At 28.8% G+C, this 17736-nt stretch overlaps 2 protein-coding genes across 5 annotated transcripts; one reads left to right on the top strand and one right to left on the bottom strand.

The window, feature by feature from the left end:
- Window positions 1-384: 384 nt before the first annotated feature.
- On the top strand, window positions 385-16573 carry LOC149876296 (uncharacterized). Of its 4 annotated transcripts, none has more exons than XM_090075533.1 (14): window positions 385-617; window positions 9331-9408; window positions 10847-10918; window positions 11026-11094; window positions 11388-11456; window positions 11544-11615; window positions 11820-11894; window positions 12142-12213; window positions 14320-14492; window positions 14592-14744; window positions 14930-15094; window positions 15373-15562; window positions 15863-16280; window positions 16433-16573. In XM_090075533.1, exons 1-14 carry the CDS (start codon window positions 451-453, stop codon window positions 16541-16543), a joined length of 1884 nt encoding a protein of 627 aa, XP_089931659.1. In that variant the 5' UTR covers window positions 385-450; the 3' UTR covers window positions 16544-16573. The 4 variants fall into 4 exon arrangements, with proteins under 4 accessions (XP_089931659.1, XP_089931658.1, XP_089931661.1 ...); XM_090075532.1 differs by having other exon boundaries at window positions 14589-14744; XM_090075535.1 differs by lacking the exon at window positions 385-617 and adding an exon at window positions 8745-9208 and having other exon boundaries at window positions 14589-14744.
- Window positions 756-8248, bottom strand: LOC149876297 (ubiquitin-associated domain-containing protein 1-like). Its single transcript, XM_090075537.1, has 4 exons — window positions 8013-8248; window positions 7682-7868; window positions 5299-5477; window positions 756-1577 (listed from the first exon to the last, which is right to left on the bottom strand). Exons 1-4 carry the CDS (start codon window positions 8193-8195, stop codon window positions 996-998), a joined length of 1131 nt encoding a protein of 376 aa, XP_089931663.1. The 5' UTR covers window positions 8196-8248; the 3' UTR covers window positions 756-995.
- Window positions 16574-17736: the final 1163 nt, after the last annotated feature.

The following is a 17736-nucleotide window of genomic DNA, read 5'->3' as shown; positions in this document are numbered from 1 at the left end:
ATGTTCTTTTGTATTGTTTTATCATTTTTATATTTATTCTCTATTTATCTTTACTATATTCTAATGTTCTATCCTATACTCTATTCATCCAACCGCTGCTACATAGAATTCAATATTATCTGTTGGTGCATCTATCATCAGACGTTTGATTCCATTTTCTTTATGAGAAAGCTTAAAAAGTGGAAAGTTTAAAACAATGAAATTTTCAATTAAAATAATAGAAAACATTAACATGTTTCTGCTTTCTTTCTCCCGATGTCAATTTTCCGACTTATTTTTTCCAGGTTCATTTTCAAGATTGGTTCACAAATGATAGTAATACAACATTATTTTAAAAAATGTTAGCGAATTATGCAACCTTAAAATTTAAAGACGCGATGAAATAAATTTGACGTCAGATTTACTTCAGACCACGCACAGAGATATCCCTGCAATTAAAAAAGTAGTACAATGAATATTTTAAACGCTTTTTTATATCTTTTTTCTTTTGCGAACGCATTTTACTACCCTGATGTGTGGAACCAATGTGTTAGACAGGATGAATACTTAGATTGTGTTGGCAACGTCATGGAAGAAGTCTTAAGCTTAGAGGCAACACCTAAAGGCGTCACATTTTTGTAAGTAAAAACATTTATCTAGTTACTAAGGTTATTCAGCAAAACTGTTTGAAAATAATATCACTTTCGTGGTTTTTTACATAGTTTTTACTTTTACCGAAGTTTTAAGTTCAATACAAAAAAAAAAAAAAAAATCGCTTTTGGTTTTAAATAATTTTTCCTTTTACGTCCGACTTGATTTGCGACGTTTAAAGCTAAATTTGTATACATGGAAAATTGAGACAAGCATTTACATTTCCATATCGTAAAAGATATAAATTTGGCAAAACAAGACTCATACAAATAATACTTCAAAAGAACCAAAGTAAAGCTCTGGAAAATGTACAAAAAATTGATTAAATGACGCACAAAATAATAAATAAATTAATATTACAATTTTCAGCGCGAAAAAGATTGAACAATACGTGAGATTTGTAAGAGAACCGGACCAATTTCCGGGTCGTTTATATATTGACCACTGTTATTAGGGTTTTCTAGCATATCTTCAAAAGCGTGCAATATACGAGGATTGGTCATTCCAAGCTGAACTACGGGATGATCCATAATCGCAATATATAACGGAGATTGAGGATCAAGTCCTCCGTCAGGAGTGAGATCAGTTGTTTGACGGTCACCTAGTAACCAGTCCAAAGCACGTTCTTGATTATTTCCGCTGTATTTCAGAGCATCTAGCACTTCACTCTCTGAAAACCCCATTTCCTTAAGCTTGTTAACTGAGCGCGCATTAGGAACGAATTCTTTCTTTTTAGTGAGGCAACGCTTACCTCTTACACGACTTTCGGGAATATATGAGGCCAACTCATCATTTGTGAGAGGCCTATCGATATCGGCATCTTCAGCATGTAAAAGTAGCCACTCCATGGCTTGAACAGGACACATGCGATTTATTATTAATGCTTTACGACAACTCGGTTCTGAAAAACCCATATCTGTTAACTTTTCTATGCATAGTGGATCAATCTAAGATAAATAGTAAACCATTTATTTGAAAATCTTCGAAAACACAAGTTTGAATAAAAATCATTTACCATTTGAGAAAATGAAGACTTAAACCAACTAAAAATAAAATACAAGTGAAAAGGCAATTACAAAATAATGATTTGAATAACAGCAAAATAAAAGGGTTGTAAATTTGTTATATATTTATATTATGATGCTTAAAAATGTAATTAGGCGAACTAGAACTCTGTACTAACGCAGTTGAGAGTTTTATCCAGAGAAATGTGATATATCCAGAGAACTAAGATATATGAGGTCTGGATTAACTTTATAAGACTGTTTTTTTAAATAACGTAAAACTTTCTAGCAATAACAAAAATTCTTTCAGATAAATTAAATTTTGAAGAAAAATATTGTAACAATATGAAAAATATTTGATTCTCATATTGCATTAAAAAAATTTTAGATTGAAAAATATCACAAATTAAAAAGACATTTTAGAATACATAGATATAAGAGTATAGAAAAATCAACATAACCTTAAAAACAAAAATTTTAAAAATAGTTTCAACAATTCTCACTATTGAAATAAATTCATTTTGTCATTAGTTGGGACAAAACAAATAAAAACTGGTTGCAACAGAGGGAAGCTAATTATACAATTCAATTAAGCAATTATCATAAGGGTTAATTGCCATTTACGAAAACTAACCTTAAAATTTAGAAAGAAGGAAATAAGCATGCAATATTTTTTAACTTTTGTTCTGGAGGAAAGAAAAAATTATTTCATGTGAATTGTTTTCCTGAAAATACTCCATTTAGAGGAAACAGGTTTCTAGAATATTCAAACCTTCATCCTTTCTGGTTGGAATCGTGCAACCAAGAGAGGAACAAAAAAAAACTTTAACAACTGCAAACTGCAGTTAAAAAGACTGTATAAACCATTTTAAAAAGATCGCCTGATTCTAAAGTTTTGAAAGAGCCCATTGCATAAGATCAAACTCAACAATCTGCTAAAAAAATAAAAATCGGATACAATGTTAATGAATTGTTAACAAAAGATAACAAAAAAGAAAAGTCACTCAAAAAGAAAAAGTGAATAGCCAAATCATTTGGCAAAAGAAGTCAAAAACCATTTGGCAAAAGAAGTCAAAAAGTGTCGCATTTCAAACTGGAAAAAATCATTTACAAGCATTTAAAATCATTTACAAGATAATAATATTATTTTTACCACTAACCACCTGTATTCTTTTGCCCGTGAATTAAGAGATACCACTTAGATGTCTTGTGAGCAATTACCTAATTGGTCTTGTTACAACATTAACCATTTGGGTTTATTTTTTATTTGCGAAAATCAACTCTAGTGAACAACGAAAATCAAACTTTTAGCTGAAACTGAAAGTACCAATATTTTACTTCAGTAAAACCAAAATCGAAACCAAAAACGAAATTTGATACAGAAACTGACTGAAACAGGCTGAAACTTTAAAAAGAACTTTAAAAATCCCTAAACCTTTTTAGGGCCACCAAATACAAAAATAACCACACTTAAATGATCAGTATGTAATGTATTTAAATAATAATTGAACACGTTTAGACACTTTAACATTTGAAGTTGATAATTGAAGTATTTTCTCTGCAGCACAAAACATTTTCCATGTTTTCTGACAAAAGTCTGTTTACTTTCATTTGAAAGAGTATCTCCAGCAATTAAAAACAACCTTTCAACTTCTGTAGATGTTGGTGGTGGTGTGAGGAATCTCTTTTCTACTTTTGCCAAATCAAACCTTTTAATGTTGCTTTCTCTTCATATTCTTTCCAAAATTCTAAGCAGCATAAAGCTGGGTTTTCTAAATATTTGTTTAAAACCTCCTCTGCCAATTTGGAAGTTGAGTTTTCTTTGGAGAAAATCCAGTGTTCTTAAAAAAAGTAGTCTTCAACACAGTGATGGTTTCATGTTGGCTGAAATACAAACTGTCTTGTTTCCAAAATTTACTTTCTCAAAAACTGCTAAGATGTTTACCAGCTTTTCACAGGTTCCAATCCTGTACTGAGAATTCAATGTTGCTGGAAGGAAGATTGAGCAGTTTGGTAGCAGTAGCAGATATCAAATGCAAAATTCTTTTAAGCATGGCGTAAAAATTGCATATCATTCATGATTGACCAAGGCTGTAAGTTGAAGACAAATATAGACCTAAGACACTTTAGACTTTGAAATTTGAACCAATTTTTGAGCTATTTTTAACCCAGCCAGGAATTTTAGATTATAACATTTTAGCCCTCTGCCATTTTGATCTGATATTAAAATAAGGGTATTGCTCTTTTTTTTACTTGTAAGAGAATCAAGCTGATCTAAATTCTGTATATTTTGAAAACTGCTGGTAGTTTTTTCTGTTACAAGCTTTTTGAGTATGCTGTGAAAACTGCTGGTAAGCTTTTTCTGTTACAAGCTTTTTGAGTATGCTGTGGGTGCCAAGTTTTAAATGAGATAAAAGCCCGCTAATTGATTAAAACTTTAAATTGTCTGACCCAGGAGATATTTTCACTTTGCAGATATTCCAAATTCAGTTTTTAGAATCACTAACTGTTATGGTAAAAAGTTTCCACAAATAGCTTCTTTTCGGATGATTTTCCATTGTTAAATTCAGCACTGAATAATTTTTGTTGTTGAAATCATTCATTTAGAACGATTTGAGAATAATAACGTATAATATAATTCTTAAATGTAAACTCAACTCTCAACTATGTAACACTCAATTAAAATTAAGCTATGTCATTCTCAACTATGGCTTCAAGTAAAATCATTACAATTGTTTTAAAAACTCATTCTACCCCCCAAAAAAATTAAAGGACCAATATAATTAGAGAATCATCAAATCCCACACAAAATTAAAAACAAGCCATTTAAACTTCAAAAAATCTAAAAATCATTCTAAAAATTTCAAAATTTTTTTTATTACAAAGATTCAGTTCATTAGCAATTGAACCGAAATTTTGGTTGAAACTGAACAAGCTGAAGGTTGCCAAAACCAAAATTTTAGCCTCAAGGCCAAAAATTTCTGTTCACTAACCATTTTTGTTCATTTTGTTGACAACATTTTTTTTCTTTTTAAGCAAAATTTATTAATCTTGTCTTTGTACTTTATTATTAGGCAAAATAATATTTAATAGAAGTGAGTTTGTTTTAAGTAGTTTACTTAACTACTTTGCGCAACACAATAAAATTATATACATAATTATATTATATACAGATTATATACAACGCAATAAGATGATACACAATAAGATGATACACAATAAGATGATACACAATAAGATGATACACAACAGCTTGTGAAAAAAAATTTATCCCAAATTGAAATATTTTAAAAAGTAATGGAATAAACAATTTTACGTTTAGCTTACATATTTTTACTTTGTACTAAAAACATATTTTTACTTTGTACTAAAAACATTTTCTTTCAGTTTCTATGAATGTTAAACTTGCATGCATACATGCATACATACATACATGCATACATACATACATACATACATACATACATACATACATACATACATACATACATACATACATACATACATACATACATACATACATACATACATACATACATATATATATAGATTTGAGTTATATTTTTATATAAAATAAACATAAAAGACACTTTTTTAAATTTAAGAATTTTTAAATTTAAAGAATTTAAATTTAAGAATTTAAAAAATAAAATGATCATCTTACAGGTACATCAGTGTCATCAGTTTCAGCATCTGAGTTTTGTTCCTCATCACTATTTACATGTTGCAAGAGACTTGCTACTTCTGTTAATGAAATAAGAATTCTTTTAAGTTCACCAAAAAAATCAAACATTCCAGGACATCCCAAACCAGTATTTGTAGCTGCAGTACCTTTCTCTTCACCTACAAGTAAAAAAGGGCAGCAAATATGATTAGTTAATTTTCTCAATTTGTGTTAACTTAACTTCTGTTTAATTTTTTTTTACATTTATTTCTATTTAAAAAAACATTTATCAATATTATTGAAACATCAATAATATGTAAAAAAATTAAAAACAAAAAAATTGTTGACTTCTTTAGTTCATATTTTTTTGAGCAAGAAAAATGAACTACAGTTTCAATCCTCTTACTTATCCTCTCTATTATTTCATCTACCGCATAATACATCATCTCTGTCATCTCATCTACTGCATAATACACCATCTCTATCACCTCATCTACTGCATAATACACCATCACTATCATAATACACCATCTCTATCATAATACATCATCTCTATCATAATACACCATCTCTATCATAATACATCATCTCTATCATAATACACCATCTCTATCATCTCTATCATCTCATCTACCGCATAATACACCAGTAGCTTTTGATATGGATGGTTGAGATTAGCTGCTGTATTGTTCTAACATTTGCCATTACTTTCTTGTCAAAAAAAAAAAGCAAGGAAGTAAAGTATTTCTGAAGATTTATTTTTCTCCTGGTTCTTTAAAAAAGAATTTCACATTTACTAAATTAAGATTGGTCCTTATATCTTTGATGTAGCTTGCAAGAAAAAGATCATCTCTCAGGAGATGCATTAAGCTACAAACTCAAAAACAGTTTCCACATCCACCAAGTAAAGGAAATTTCTTGAAATTTTCCACCATAACAATAAATTAACATTCATGGTTTAGACTGCGGATGCAAACAACTTGACTTCAAGTGGTGGAGTTGGTTAGATTACACCTGCATATACCCATGCATGTATGTTCAACTGCTGAGAGGAAATTCAACATGCTCAAGAGCATTCAGGTTACAGTTATGATCATCAAGTACTGATCAAATTTGTTTACACTTTTTAGCAAAGGTCCTTCCATATAAAACATAGGTTTTATATGCATGGATATTGAGTCTTCCTGAGTCAGGAATCAACAAACTTTGATCGGTGTTTATCACAAGCCTCATTAACTGCTTTTTAAACAGTATTCAACATATGGTCCATGCAAACAAAAAATTAATTTAATGTGAAGCTCTTGTTGCTGTTTTCATACTGTGCAGCATCATGAACATAAGCCCTTTTAAGCAAATTGTTCAATATAAGGAACAAAAGTCCCTAGGCTTTTGGAAATATATGTTACAAAATTCTTGTTAGCAAATGTAAATTGCTTTTGTAATATAATTATATAACTAATTGTGAAGCAGAGAAAGGGATACTTTTTTTTACTTATCCATCCATTAGTAGTAAAATCAACTTAGAGATTTCAGGAACCTTGCGTTCCAGCTTATCATGCAGACATTTTTTGTGCTTCTTATATTTTTTGAATATGATATTAGATAACTAAATTATTTTTTCACTCTTAGACCAAAATTTTTATTTTAAAAATGTTTTGCTGAACTTTATACACTGCAATCACAGTAAGAATTTATACTTAAAAGGTTTTAGAGAAAAAAAAATCGCCAAATTGTTAAAGGATGAATTTTCTTTAGAACAACTGGTCATATCCATAAGTTAAAAATTAAGTAGAGACTTTAAACTTAATCAAGACTTTAAACTTAAACAAATTAGATATCATAAAATATTGTGACTTGAAATCGATTTCTATTATGTTATTTACAAAGGCTTTGAGTGACATGCTTAACTGATAAATTAGGCAAATAAGCTGAGGTCTAAACTCTTATGATTATATGGAGCAATTGAAAAAAAAAATTTCCTTTCTTTCTAAGAAACTTTTAAAAAGAATTAAAAATAATTTGTTGTTGAAATGAGTTGCTTATGTAGAAAAATTTTTTTTTTATGTACAAATAATACTGAGTAAAATGCTTAAGCAGGAAAATACCATATAATTATCATCATGATAAAAATGAAGACTTAGATTTAATATTACTTGCTAAGATTCTAAATGTTCTATTGTCTCTTGTTATTTTAACAATTATACTAGTGATTAACAAAACTGCTATATTTATGTCAATTAAAAAACAGAGTTAAATGGAATGAGAACACTCTCATTCCATTTAACTCTGTCTCAATTACACAATTTCTCAATTACACAATTAAAACTTTTTTTTTTTGAAATTTGTTTTATAATGAAAAATATAATAAAAAAAAAGTAAAAACCTATGTGCTGAGTTGCTTTTTTAATTGCTTGCAAATCAGGTCCTTTCATGCTACTAGTTGTATATTTAAAAGGATTGCCATTATCTTTGCGCTTAGGAAAAATCAGGAAGCGATCATCATCAATGAGACCTTCTTGTTCAATAGTTCTTTGGTCTTCTAAAACACGGCGTGGAGATAATAAAATAACCTAAATTTAAATTTAAAATAAATTCATTTACATTACTTTCACTTGAATAACTCAAAGGTAACTTTAAAATAAAAAACTATCTAGTCAAGTATAAAAAAGAACTATTGCAAAGTAATAGTTATCTTTTTAAAACAAAGATTTTACTTTGTAGTTTGGGACATCCTTTGCACCTTCCTCTCCCAAAAGCTTTTCTTTAATTGCTTTGATCTGTTCACCAGCATAAACTGTAATGAGACTTTCCTTGCCATCATGAGTCATAACATGAACAGTAATCTGTCTACTCTGTTTCAACTCTTCAAGAGGCAAGATAGGTTTGAACTCTCTCATTTAAATTATTTAGACTAACAAAACAAAGTTAAAATATCCTTTACGAAATAGAATATGTAAATTCACATAAACTCTGGTCTCATTTTGTAAACTTATAAAACATTTGAAAACTTATAAAACATTTTTATATAAATGTTATATAAAAATGTTTTATAAGTTTTCAAAGATAACGCTATGGCATAACATAAGCCAGCATATTACAGCATGCACAACAAACCACTATCGTAACTTTCTTTCTGATCTATTAATAACAATCTTATTTGTATAATTGATAGGAGCTACTGTTTTTTAAATGCTATTTAACATTCAAAGTTCCAACAATCTTAACTAAGTGTTAATGAATTGCAACAATATTATGTTAATCTTAATCAACCTTGCAAATGATTTTGTTTTTAAGTGGATGTGTATATATAGGATGAGCAGTTTACAGAATAACTTTAGCAAAGGTAAAAAGTGATGCAGAGATAAGTAATAAAAGAAAATGCGTATTTTCTTCCTAGATAAGGATATCTGCGAAGGGAATACGCATATTAACAAATATAAAAACTCACTCTCTAGGTAACCATTACCAGGGTGATGTACAGGAAATAGAATTAGATCGTTTTATCTGAACTAACTTTAATTAAAATAAAAACAAGTTTAAAAAATTATTTATTTTGAAAACAACTTTGTATGTTTGTAGACGCCATACAAAAAAGTCCATAAAAGTATCGTTAGATTCTCAAGCAAATTTAAGTAACTTCTTAAAAAGCTTCGTATTTTTTTTTTTTTAAACATCAAAAACTGCGCACTAGATGTGCTTAAGCTCAAATCTTAAATTTCCTAACAACTCCGATACCAGATTCTTAAAACTAGTTTAAAGTTGCCGTTGTTTTAATAGTTTTTTTAGAAATGCTTGATCATTTATGTTTATATACTTAGCTATTAGGATAATAACTTGCTGCGATTTATCCTGCGCTTGAAACAATATATTGCAGCAATTAAATATTGTTTATGTAGTCACTGTTTAACAAGTAAATTTTTTTCTATTACTGCAGCTACTATGTTTGTTTTTGTTGTTTTTGCTCTTTTATTCTTGTGCATTTTTGGCATTTTAGCAGTTTGAATATATTCAGTAATTACGTTTTATTTTTAGAAGGCTTTCAGGCAATGGTATCAAAGAAATTAAAAGTTCATCAGATATTGGGACAACTTCTGAATCTTTACTTGGCATGTAAGAAAATTAAGTTATGGCGAATTTTGTTGCTAGTGTTAGGCTGTTTTATACATAGTTTATGTGGAATGTTTATATATAATTATATGCCTAAACATGCAGTTGCATATTTTATTGAGTCCTCTATGATCTTTGAGGAATGAGTTACATTTTTTTCTGTATGTCAGAGATTAAAATGGTTCCATTTTTTCTATAAAGGAATCTTTATCTTTTAAAATTATGTTAAGGATTTTATTGTGTTATATTTAATGATTGAGAGGTTATCTATATTTTGGCTATGTATTTAAAAACCATGATCAAATCTACTTGATCTTTGAGGTTTTATCTGCATTTCAAATTTATTTCATCTTTTGAGGTTATCTGCATTTCTCTAATAAACGTAGGAATTCTGATTATCTGATGTAAAATATATATTTAATACCTGAAAATCAATATTATTGAACCATCAATCACTTTTGAAAATCCAGTTTTCAAATTTCAGTATGCAATTTATCACAGAAAAATACAAATATTTTCTTTGGACTAACAACACTTTCTTTACTACTCATAGAGATAGTAAAAATGTTGAAACCTTGTGTTTAAATGAATTAAAATCTGATTATAAGAGGGGATCTGAAATGAAAGACTTGTTTAAGCAGGACTACATAAATATTACGTCAAATGTAATTACTTTGAGGCCTTGCACTTATCTGGGTATTTTTTTATAATTCATTTTTTAAAGTTTGGTACATTACAATTTTTAATCTTTTTGTTTAAGAGATTAAATATATTTATATACATAATATATTGATGTGCATAATATAATGATTTTGATGTGCCTAAATATAATGATTGATAATATATTAATGTGGATTTTACAATGAGTTTTAAACTCCATGTAACATCAATATATTAAATGTCATCATTCAGAATAAAAAAAACTTTGTACTTCTAATGTAAAATTTCATAATAAATTATGAGGAGATGCCCACAGATAAGTAGACTATCTACTGGTATCTTCTTATAATCCATTAAAGATGACTCACAAGAAATAAAAGAAATACAAATATTCTCTCATAGATTAAAGAAGATTCATTAAAATTCCTAAATATAAAATGCTCAAACTGATTTTAAAAAAGGGGCCTTGCACCAAGTGAAAAATGTCTAAATGGATAGGAAGCATTATGTAAAATTGCTTGGTTAAACACATACATATGTACATACATATGTACATACATACATACATACATACATACATACATACATACATACATACATACATACATACATACATACATACATACATACATACATACATACATACATACATACATATATACATACATACATACAAAATCTGGCCAATTTTTATGTTGAAAATATTTTTAAATTTTACTATTAAAAGTGAAGGCTCAGAAAAATGATAATTTATTTAAGGTTTTTGTAATTGTATTTGTAGATGTATAGAAAATAACCCAATTAGCTTTATTGAAAATGATGCGTTTAAAGCCTATCCGTCTTTAAGAGAGCTGTAAGTTAGTTTTATTTAATCTTCACTGTGATTATTTTGGTTGATAGTTTTATATCTTTATGATTATTTATTTATTTTAATTTGCAGTGATTTTCTTTTTTTTACAGGATTATCAAAAATTCATTGTTAAAAACAATACCAAATGCTGTTAGGAGAATCGATCTTTTATTTAAGCTGTAAGTATCATTATTCAGCTTTGCTTTATAATTTTAAAGTACATTTACTAAGCTGTTTAAGTATTTCCAAATAAGATAAAGAGACAAAAAATAAAATAAAAAGGTAAATCTTCTGTTTGAGCACAAAAATTACTACTTATGCTACCTGATACTAGTTGTCAGGTGATTTAAATGATGCTTAATTGTTTTTATCAAGAAAGTTATATAATAATATTAATGTTGTAATCCTTACAGTTGAAAATTTAGAATCCTCGAAAATTGCATTTTTAGTCAAAAACTTTTTAATTTTTTAGTGATCTTTCTGACAATCCAATTAAAGAATATGGAAGTGGCTCTTTTGATTCAAAACACTTAAAAGCAGTGTAAGAGTTTCAATCATTTCAGAATAAAAAAAGTTTAACAATAAAAGCATGTAAAAATACCATTATATTTCTTTATTTTTATATTAGAAATCTTTCAAAAACACAACTGACATGGTTGGACAAGAAATTCTTTAATACACTGTCAGGCGTTAAAGAGCTGTGGGTTTTAGCTTTATTTTGTTATGTCACATTAAAATATGAAATATAAAATTGAATATTGCTCAAAGTTAACTTAAAACTTTTTAAAAAACGAAAAGCAGGAGAATTTTTTTTTAATTATTTTTTCAATCCTAAACTTTAAACGGTTTTGAAAACTTTTGAAAACTTTTTAATTTTTTTTATTTTTTATTTTTTTTCCTTTAGACTATTAAATGATCTTCCTCTAGAGCAACCTATTGAGCCAACAATTTTCACTACGATGACTTCTCTTGTGCATTTGTAAGTGTTTGAATAAATCTATTTTAAAAAAGAATCTGTTTTCAAAGCTTTGTAATTAAATGTCTCATATACTACTACATTAAACACTCACGACAAGTTAATTTAGAGTTTCTAAATGGCTTTTTATAAGTAGTTGTTTCCTACGTACGATGTGATCAGCAAAAAGTTATTAAAAAAAAAATGTTTCTGCAAAAAATGTGTCTGATTATTAAAGTTAAGTTTTTTTTGAATATTTGTGTTTAACTAGAGAGTTAAGAAACAGCAATTTAGAAGATTTCCCAGAAAGCATAGTTAAGACTCTACCAATGCTACGAACACTGTGAGTGTGTTTTGATTTTTTTTATATCTGTAAATTATCTTAATATTTACTATGAACATCAACTGCAATAGTAGAAACGAAGTAAATAATATCCTCAATATTTTTATTAGCATTTAATAATAGAAATTATTATTTATATATACTGAATATTGGTACCAAAGATAGAATTTTGAAATTATTTCCTTTAAGCCTACTGAAAATTTTTGCAAGCTATGCTATTGGGCTTTAGGAATTTACCAAAAATTAAAATGAAGCATTGAATATTTTTGTGCCCATTTTATTATAACTTCTGATATCAAATATAAACTTTATTTTGCATTATCAAATGCAAACTTTACAATGTATTACTCTGCATTAGGGGAACAGTTGAAAATTTAAAATCCTTGAAATTGCATTTTTAGTCAAAAATACATTTGTTTAAAAAGAAATATTAATCCCATAAAAGTTTTTTGTGTAATATATTTTTTTAATTTTCTTCTATACATATAACAAATGTCACTTAGAAGATTTTACAAACATTGTTGCGTCTGATGATAAAAAGTTTGTTACTGTAGTGAATCAAACTTGCTTTCCAGTTGATCCATCTCAGGTATCAGGTACCAGGTATCAGGTAATGAATACTACAATACTGTCAGGTGGTTGTTAGGTACTGAAGATAAAAAAAAAAGTGAAGTTCTATAAATATTTGGTGTGGCAGGAGATTGTGCAGGGTGGTCAAGTTTCTGAACCTCTTATCATGTATGGAACAATAAACAAGCTACCTTGAATAGAGTCAAGCAGCATCTACTTCCATTTATAAACAAACTGAAGCAAGATCATGATGTTATCTTCTGGCTAGATTATTTTAGAAATTTTTGTGGTTTATTACCTTTCCAAAAATAACCAAAAACTACAAAGTATGGAATTTTAATGGATGTTTATTAACCTCATGTTTAATTATGCCCCAAGCGTAATAATTCAGGGGATCAATGACTGGGGAGCTAGGTGGCCATAATTTCAGGTGGTGTGTTTATGGAAATTCTTCGTCATCCAATTTTGTATTGCCACCACTTTGTATGAAGGAGCAGAGTCTTGCTGGAATATATATGGTCTATTGATTTAGAGTTTCACAGTACTTACTAAAACCTTGATGTAGGCAGCAGCATTAAGCCTCTGGGAAAGAAAGAAAAAAAAAAGAAGAAAAGAAAATAACAACCTTGAGAAATTGTAGCCACATATATAGATGTCCTCAAATACCATATGTACCTTGTACACATGATATGTAAACTAATAGACACCAGGTAATGAATACAACAATACTGTTTGTGATTTTGGAGTTGATGTTGAAGCTAAAAACAAAAATTTGTAGTTCTATGGTAAATGTTTTTGGTGATGCAGGCCATTGTGCAGGATGGACAAGTTTCTGATGCAGGCCGTTGTGCTGGGTGGACAAGTTTCTGAGCATTGTCATGAGCATATTATGAAACATAAACTTTCATTTATTAACAAATAGAGGCATGTTCATCTACTGTGTGCTTTATATATATTTATTATTTATTATCCATGTACACTTAAAATGACTAGACATCTGTCTAGTCATTTTAAGTGTAAGACTTGTGCTGATTTTTAAGTCTAGTAATCATTTTTGTGTTTTTTTTTGCATTGAAAAAAATCACTTCTTATAGTTCTGATTTTATTAAACCTTGATTACACGATAATAATAACAGGTTCATGAAACAGCACAGTCATTGGTGATTTTAACACAGAATATGTTTTCAAAAACATGGACCATAGCAGTTATTGGTCTAAAAAATATTCTATGATCTTAATATTTCAGAGTTATAGTTTAGTAATTAATTAAATAATTTGCCATTTAACTAAAATTTGAACAAATTGTGATAGTAGAATAGGGCATATGCATGCTCCATGTCATTTTCAAATTTCGTAAACACCCTACTATGCAAGTTTACTATATGTAAAGCTTATATTTACCTGTCTATCTTTGTACTCTTGAGTCGATTTCAGTTTTGTTTTCAATTTTATAATTCACTACATTTGATTTTTTTTTTTTTTAATCATCTGATGTTATTCAAGTTTTTTTTGTGAAGAAATTTTTTTAATTTAAAGAGATATTTTTGACAACATCTTTACATGCGGATGTTCAATTTTGTGGTTATCCAAGGAAGTTTGGATTCAACGCTTTTGGTCTGATTCTATTACCTATCAGCAGTTTATGTGCAGAGATAAATTAAATCTACAACTGTATACTTTATCAAACAGTAACATTAAAGACTTTTGTAGTGAGTAATATTTTTTTAATTTTACTTTCATATTGCTCTTGATAGTTATAAAGATAAATTTAATGGTATTTTTTTTCTTAAATTTGTTTTTAAAAGAAGCCTCATTATGGAGTGAATGGTCACCTTGCCCCTCTTCTTGCACTGATAGTTTCAAATATCAAAGTAGAAGTATAGACTGTGAAGAGGGCGGAGACTGTGAGAAAGATGGAAAACTATACGAGACAAGACTGTGCAAATTAAATGGGTGCTCTAGTAAGATATAACTTTTTTTGTTGAGTTTTTTAAAAAAAGGTTTTTTTCAAATTCTTTCCATTTTGGAAATAGTTAAGTGGAAATGATTATTATATTAATAGCGTACTTGTTATAAACTCTTTACACTATTACAAATAGTTTACTCTATATTTATGGAAATCATATATTTACTTCCAATTATTTAGTTGTCGAAGGATGGTCATTATGGTCATCATGGTCTCCTTGCTCCTTAACTTGTGGAAATGGTAAAGTTTCTCGACAAAGGTTATGTTACGACCCAGAATTAAAAAATGGCTTATGTCTTGGTGACAGCCTGCAGTTTGAACCTTGTATAGAAAGACTTTGTTCTGGTAAGTATTGAAATTAACTGCTTCATTCAATGTATGTATGTATGTATGTATGTATGTATGTATGTATGTATGTATGTATGTATGTATGTATGTATGTATGTATGTATGTATGTATGTATGTATGTATGTATGTATGTATGTATCTATGTATCTATGTATGTATCTATGTATCTATCTATGTATCTATCTATGTATCTATGTATCTATGTATGTATCTATGTATGTATCTATGTATGTATCTATGTTATAAGTAATTATATTACCACCTAATGTCCTAGTGAACGCTAGTGTCGAAATGGAAGATGGGAAAAATTTTGCACGAATAGAAATGAGGGAGATAACTACGACTACACAGCCTCTAAACGTGGAGGTTTCATTTGGCTCCACTCGGTCTGCCATTGTAATTTGCATCTTAGGAGTATTCTTTTTGGTTCTTATTTCTGTTGCAGTTTACGTCAAGTGTAGAAAGTGAGAACATAGTTTTAAAAATTAGTGAGATTTGAATGAGCGATTAAAATTGATTTCAGTTGCAATCGCTTATTATTTATTGACAGTATTTTATTTATTTTGTCATTTTTAAAATTTATTTTGAGTTGTTTAAATAAATGATAAAAATACTAACAGAAAATGGATTTAAAAGCTCTTTTCGCGATCTTTCAATATTGTATTAAATATGTTAAAAGAGCTGTTTATATAATTGTTATTGAAAATACATTCCTCGAAAAATTTCGCGCATGAAATAAAAAAAGTTAATCTTTGATTTTTCAGTCGCGTACATATCGGAAAAAATGCATTCAGCAAATCGTCTGAAAAAGATATTTCAAACTTACTATCGCCGAGCACTCGAAACTTTTTGCTAGAAAACTGGAAGTTTCTTTACAAACACAATAAAAATCTACCTCCGGTTCCAGGAAAATATCGAGGATTTTTCCCAACCTATCCTGTAGATTCGCCGAACCCTGTCAGGGTTATTTCTCCGCGACCGGTTGAAAATAGCTCTTCTATTCCTGATCACATAAGAGCAATGCAGATCCAGTCTCGAACTCAATATAGGCATGGAGAAGTATCTCACAGCACTGAACTTCCGAATCCTCCACAGAGGGCATCTTCTGAAGGATTATATTGTACTATTAATGATTCAGCAGGACCTTCCAACGTCACTCATCATATTCCAAAAATAATCCAGGTAGAAAAAATATCCATAAATACAACTAAATTGTTTATCAAATTTTTAGAATTAATTACTGTTAAATAGTTATAATTTTTATGTCTTGTTAAACGAATAAAATTTTTTTTTTTTTTTCTTGAATTTTTTATCGATTAATTTTGTTTATTTAGTCGAACGACGATGACGATCTGTATGTTGAGATTAAACAATCTCATCATGATCTTCATGATGCCAATGAAGAGCATTATCAAGAGCATGGAATCTTTTTTAATATGTTTTGACCAAATCAAAAGAATTCTTTTGAACACTTATCGTTAACCTTTTGATTTTCTCCCGCCCCTTGATTTTCTCCCGCCTCTGTATTTGTCTAATTATTAATGTTTGTTAAAACATATCATACAATAAGTTGCATAAAATTGCAAATGATGTCACGTTTAAAATCTTTCTTGAGATTTTGCGAAAAATCTGAAACTTAAAATACATAGATGCAGGTTTAAAAGTTGTAGACGAAGAAACAAAATGGCAGATAATAGGTATGAAGGGTGGCTCCAGGATTTACAACAAAAAAATAGCAAGAAGGTTATTAAATTAAAAGAGCTGGATTATGTGTCAGAAATGCTCTGAAAACTTTAAAAATGACAGGTGGCATCCAACGTCAACCAGGATCTGGAGGACTAAATATTACGGACCGTTAAAACAGTCTAAATTTGCTAAATGAGTTTACCAATAAAAATCCCAGAACGTAAAGAGCTTCCTTTTTTTTTTTTTTTACTAACAAGTGAATTAGAAAGTTTTGACTAAACAGGAGGGCCGGTTCCATGATTACATTAGGGAAAGGGTTAGAGCGTGTATGAAACTTGGTGAAGTAATTCGATTTCGTAAGAAAAATTTAGCAGATTTTTTCTTACCAAAAAGAATTTGCATTAAAAAAGCAAAAGTTTTTTTTATAAATAGGAAAGTTGGCCTTCACTCTGGCAAAATGTTTTTATGTAAAAACAACACAAACCCAATCCAGTTTTCATTCTGCAATGTATTATTTTTGCAAACAAACAACTTCAGCATAAACAAAATGTAGCTGTATTTTTGTAAAAACTTTCAACAACATTTGTGCAAATGTAATCACCACTTGGCCATCTAAATGCATCTGCAACATATGTTTTGCAGATTCACCATAAGTATCAAATCTTTGAATACACGTTTTTTTTTTATAAGAAGCGTGTTTATAAGAAATTAGTACTAGAAACCTCAAAATCTTAAGAAACTATTAGTACTAAATCACTTTTCGATAAGAGACTCGTTAAGAGATCAAGGAATATTTCAAAATTGTTTGTCGACTCTTAAGTATTCATCTTTAACTGCAGCTTTGCCAGACTGGTGGATCTTTCGAACGATATTTGTCATAAGATAAAACTTACACCATAGCATTTTTTGAGATCTGAAAATTTGGATTGCTATAGCAACAGATTTTTTTCCA

Source organism: Hydra viridissima, unplaced genomic scaffold (assembly GCF_058129835.1).
Source record: "Hydra viridissima isolate aposymbiotic clone 2 unplaced genomic scaffold, HvirCarnegie_v1 scaffold_22, whole genome shotgun sequence".
NCBI lineage: Eukaryota > Metazoa > Cnidaria > Hydrozoa > Anthoathecata > Hydridae > Hydra > Hydra viridissima.
The sequence above is the reverse complement of the archived record's forward strand: the minus strand, read 5'-3'. Positions and strand labels throughout refer to the sequence as shown.

Coding starts and splice junctions, on each gene's coding strand:
- LOC149876296 (XM_090075532.1), top strand. CDS start 451: ATGAATATTTTAAACGCTTTTTTATATCTTTTTTCTTTTGCGAACGCA. Junction 12,214..14,319: donor CTACCAATGCTACGAACACT/GTGAGTGTGTTT, acceptor TTTAATTTAAAG/AGATATTTTTGACAACATCT. Junction 15,563..15,862: donor GTTTACGTCAAGTGTAGAAA/GTGAGAACATAG, acceptor TTGATTTTTCAG/TCGCGTACATATCGGAAAAA.
- LOC149876297 (XM_090075537.1), bottom strand. CDS start 8,195: ATGAGAGAGTTCAAACCTATCTTGCCTCTTGAAGAGTTGAAACAGAGT. Junction 7,869..8,012: donor AGGATGTCCCAAACTACAAA/GTAAAATCTTTG, acceptor ATTTAAATTTAG/GTTATTTTATTATCTCCACG. Junction 1,578..5,298: donor CTGATGACACTGATGTACCT/GTAAGATGATCA, acceptor TATTTATCTTAG/ATTGATCCACTATGCATAGA.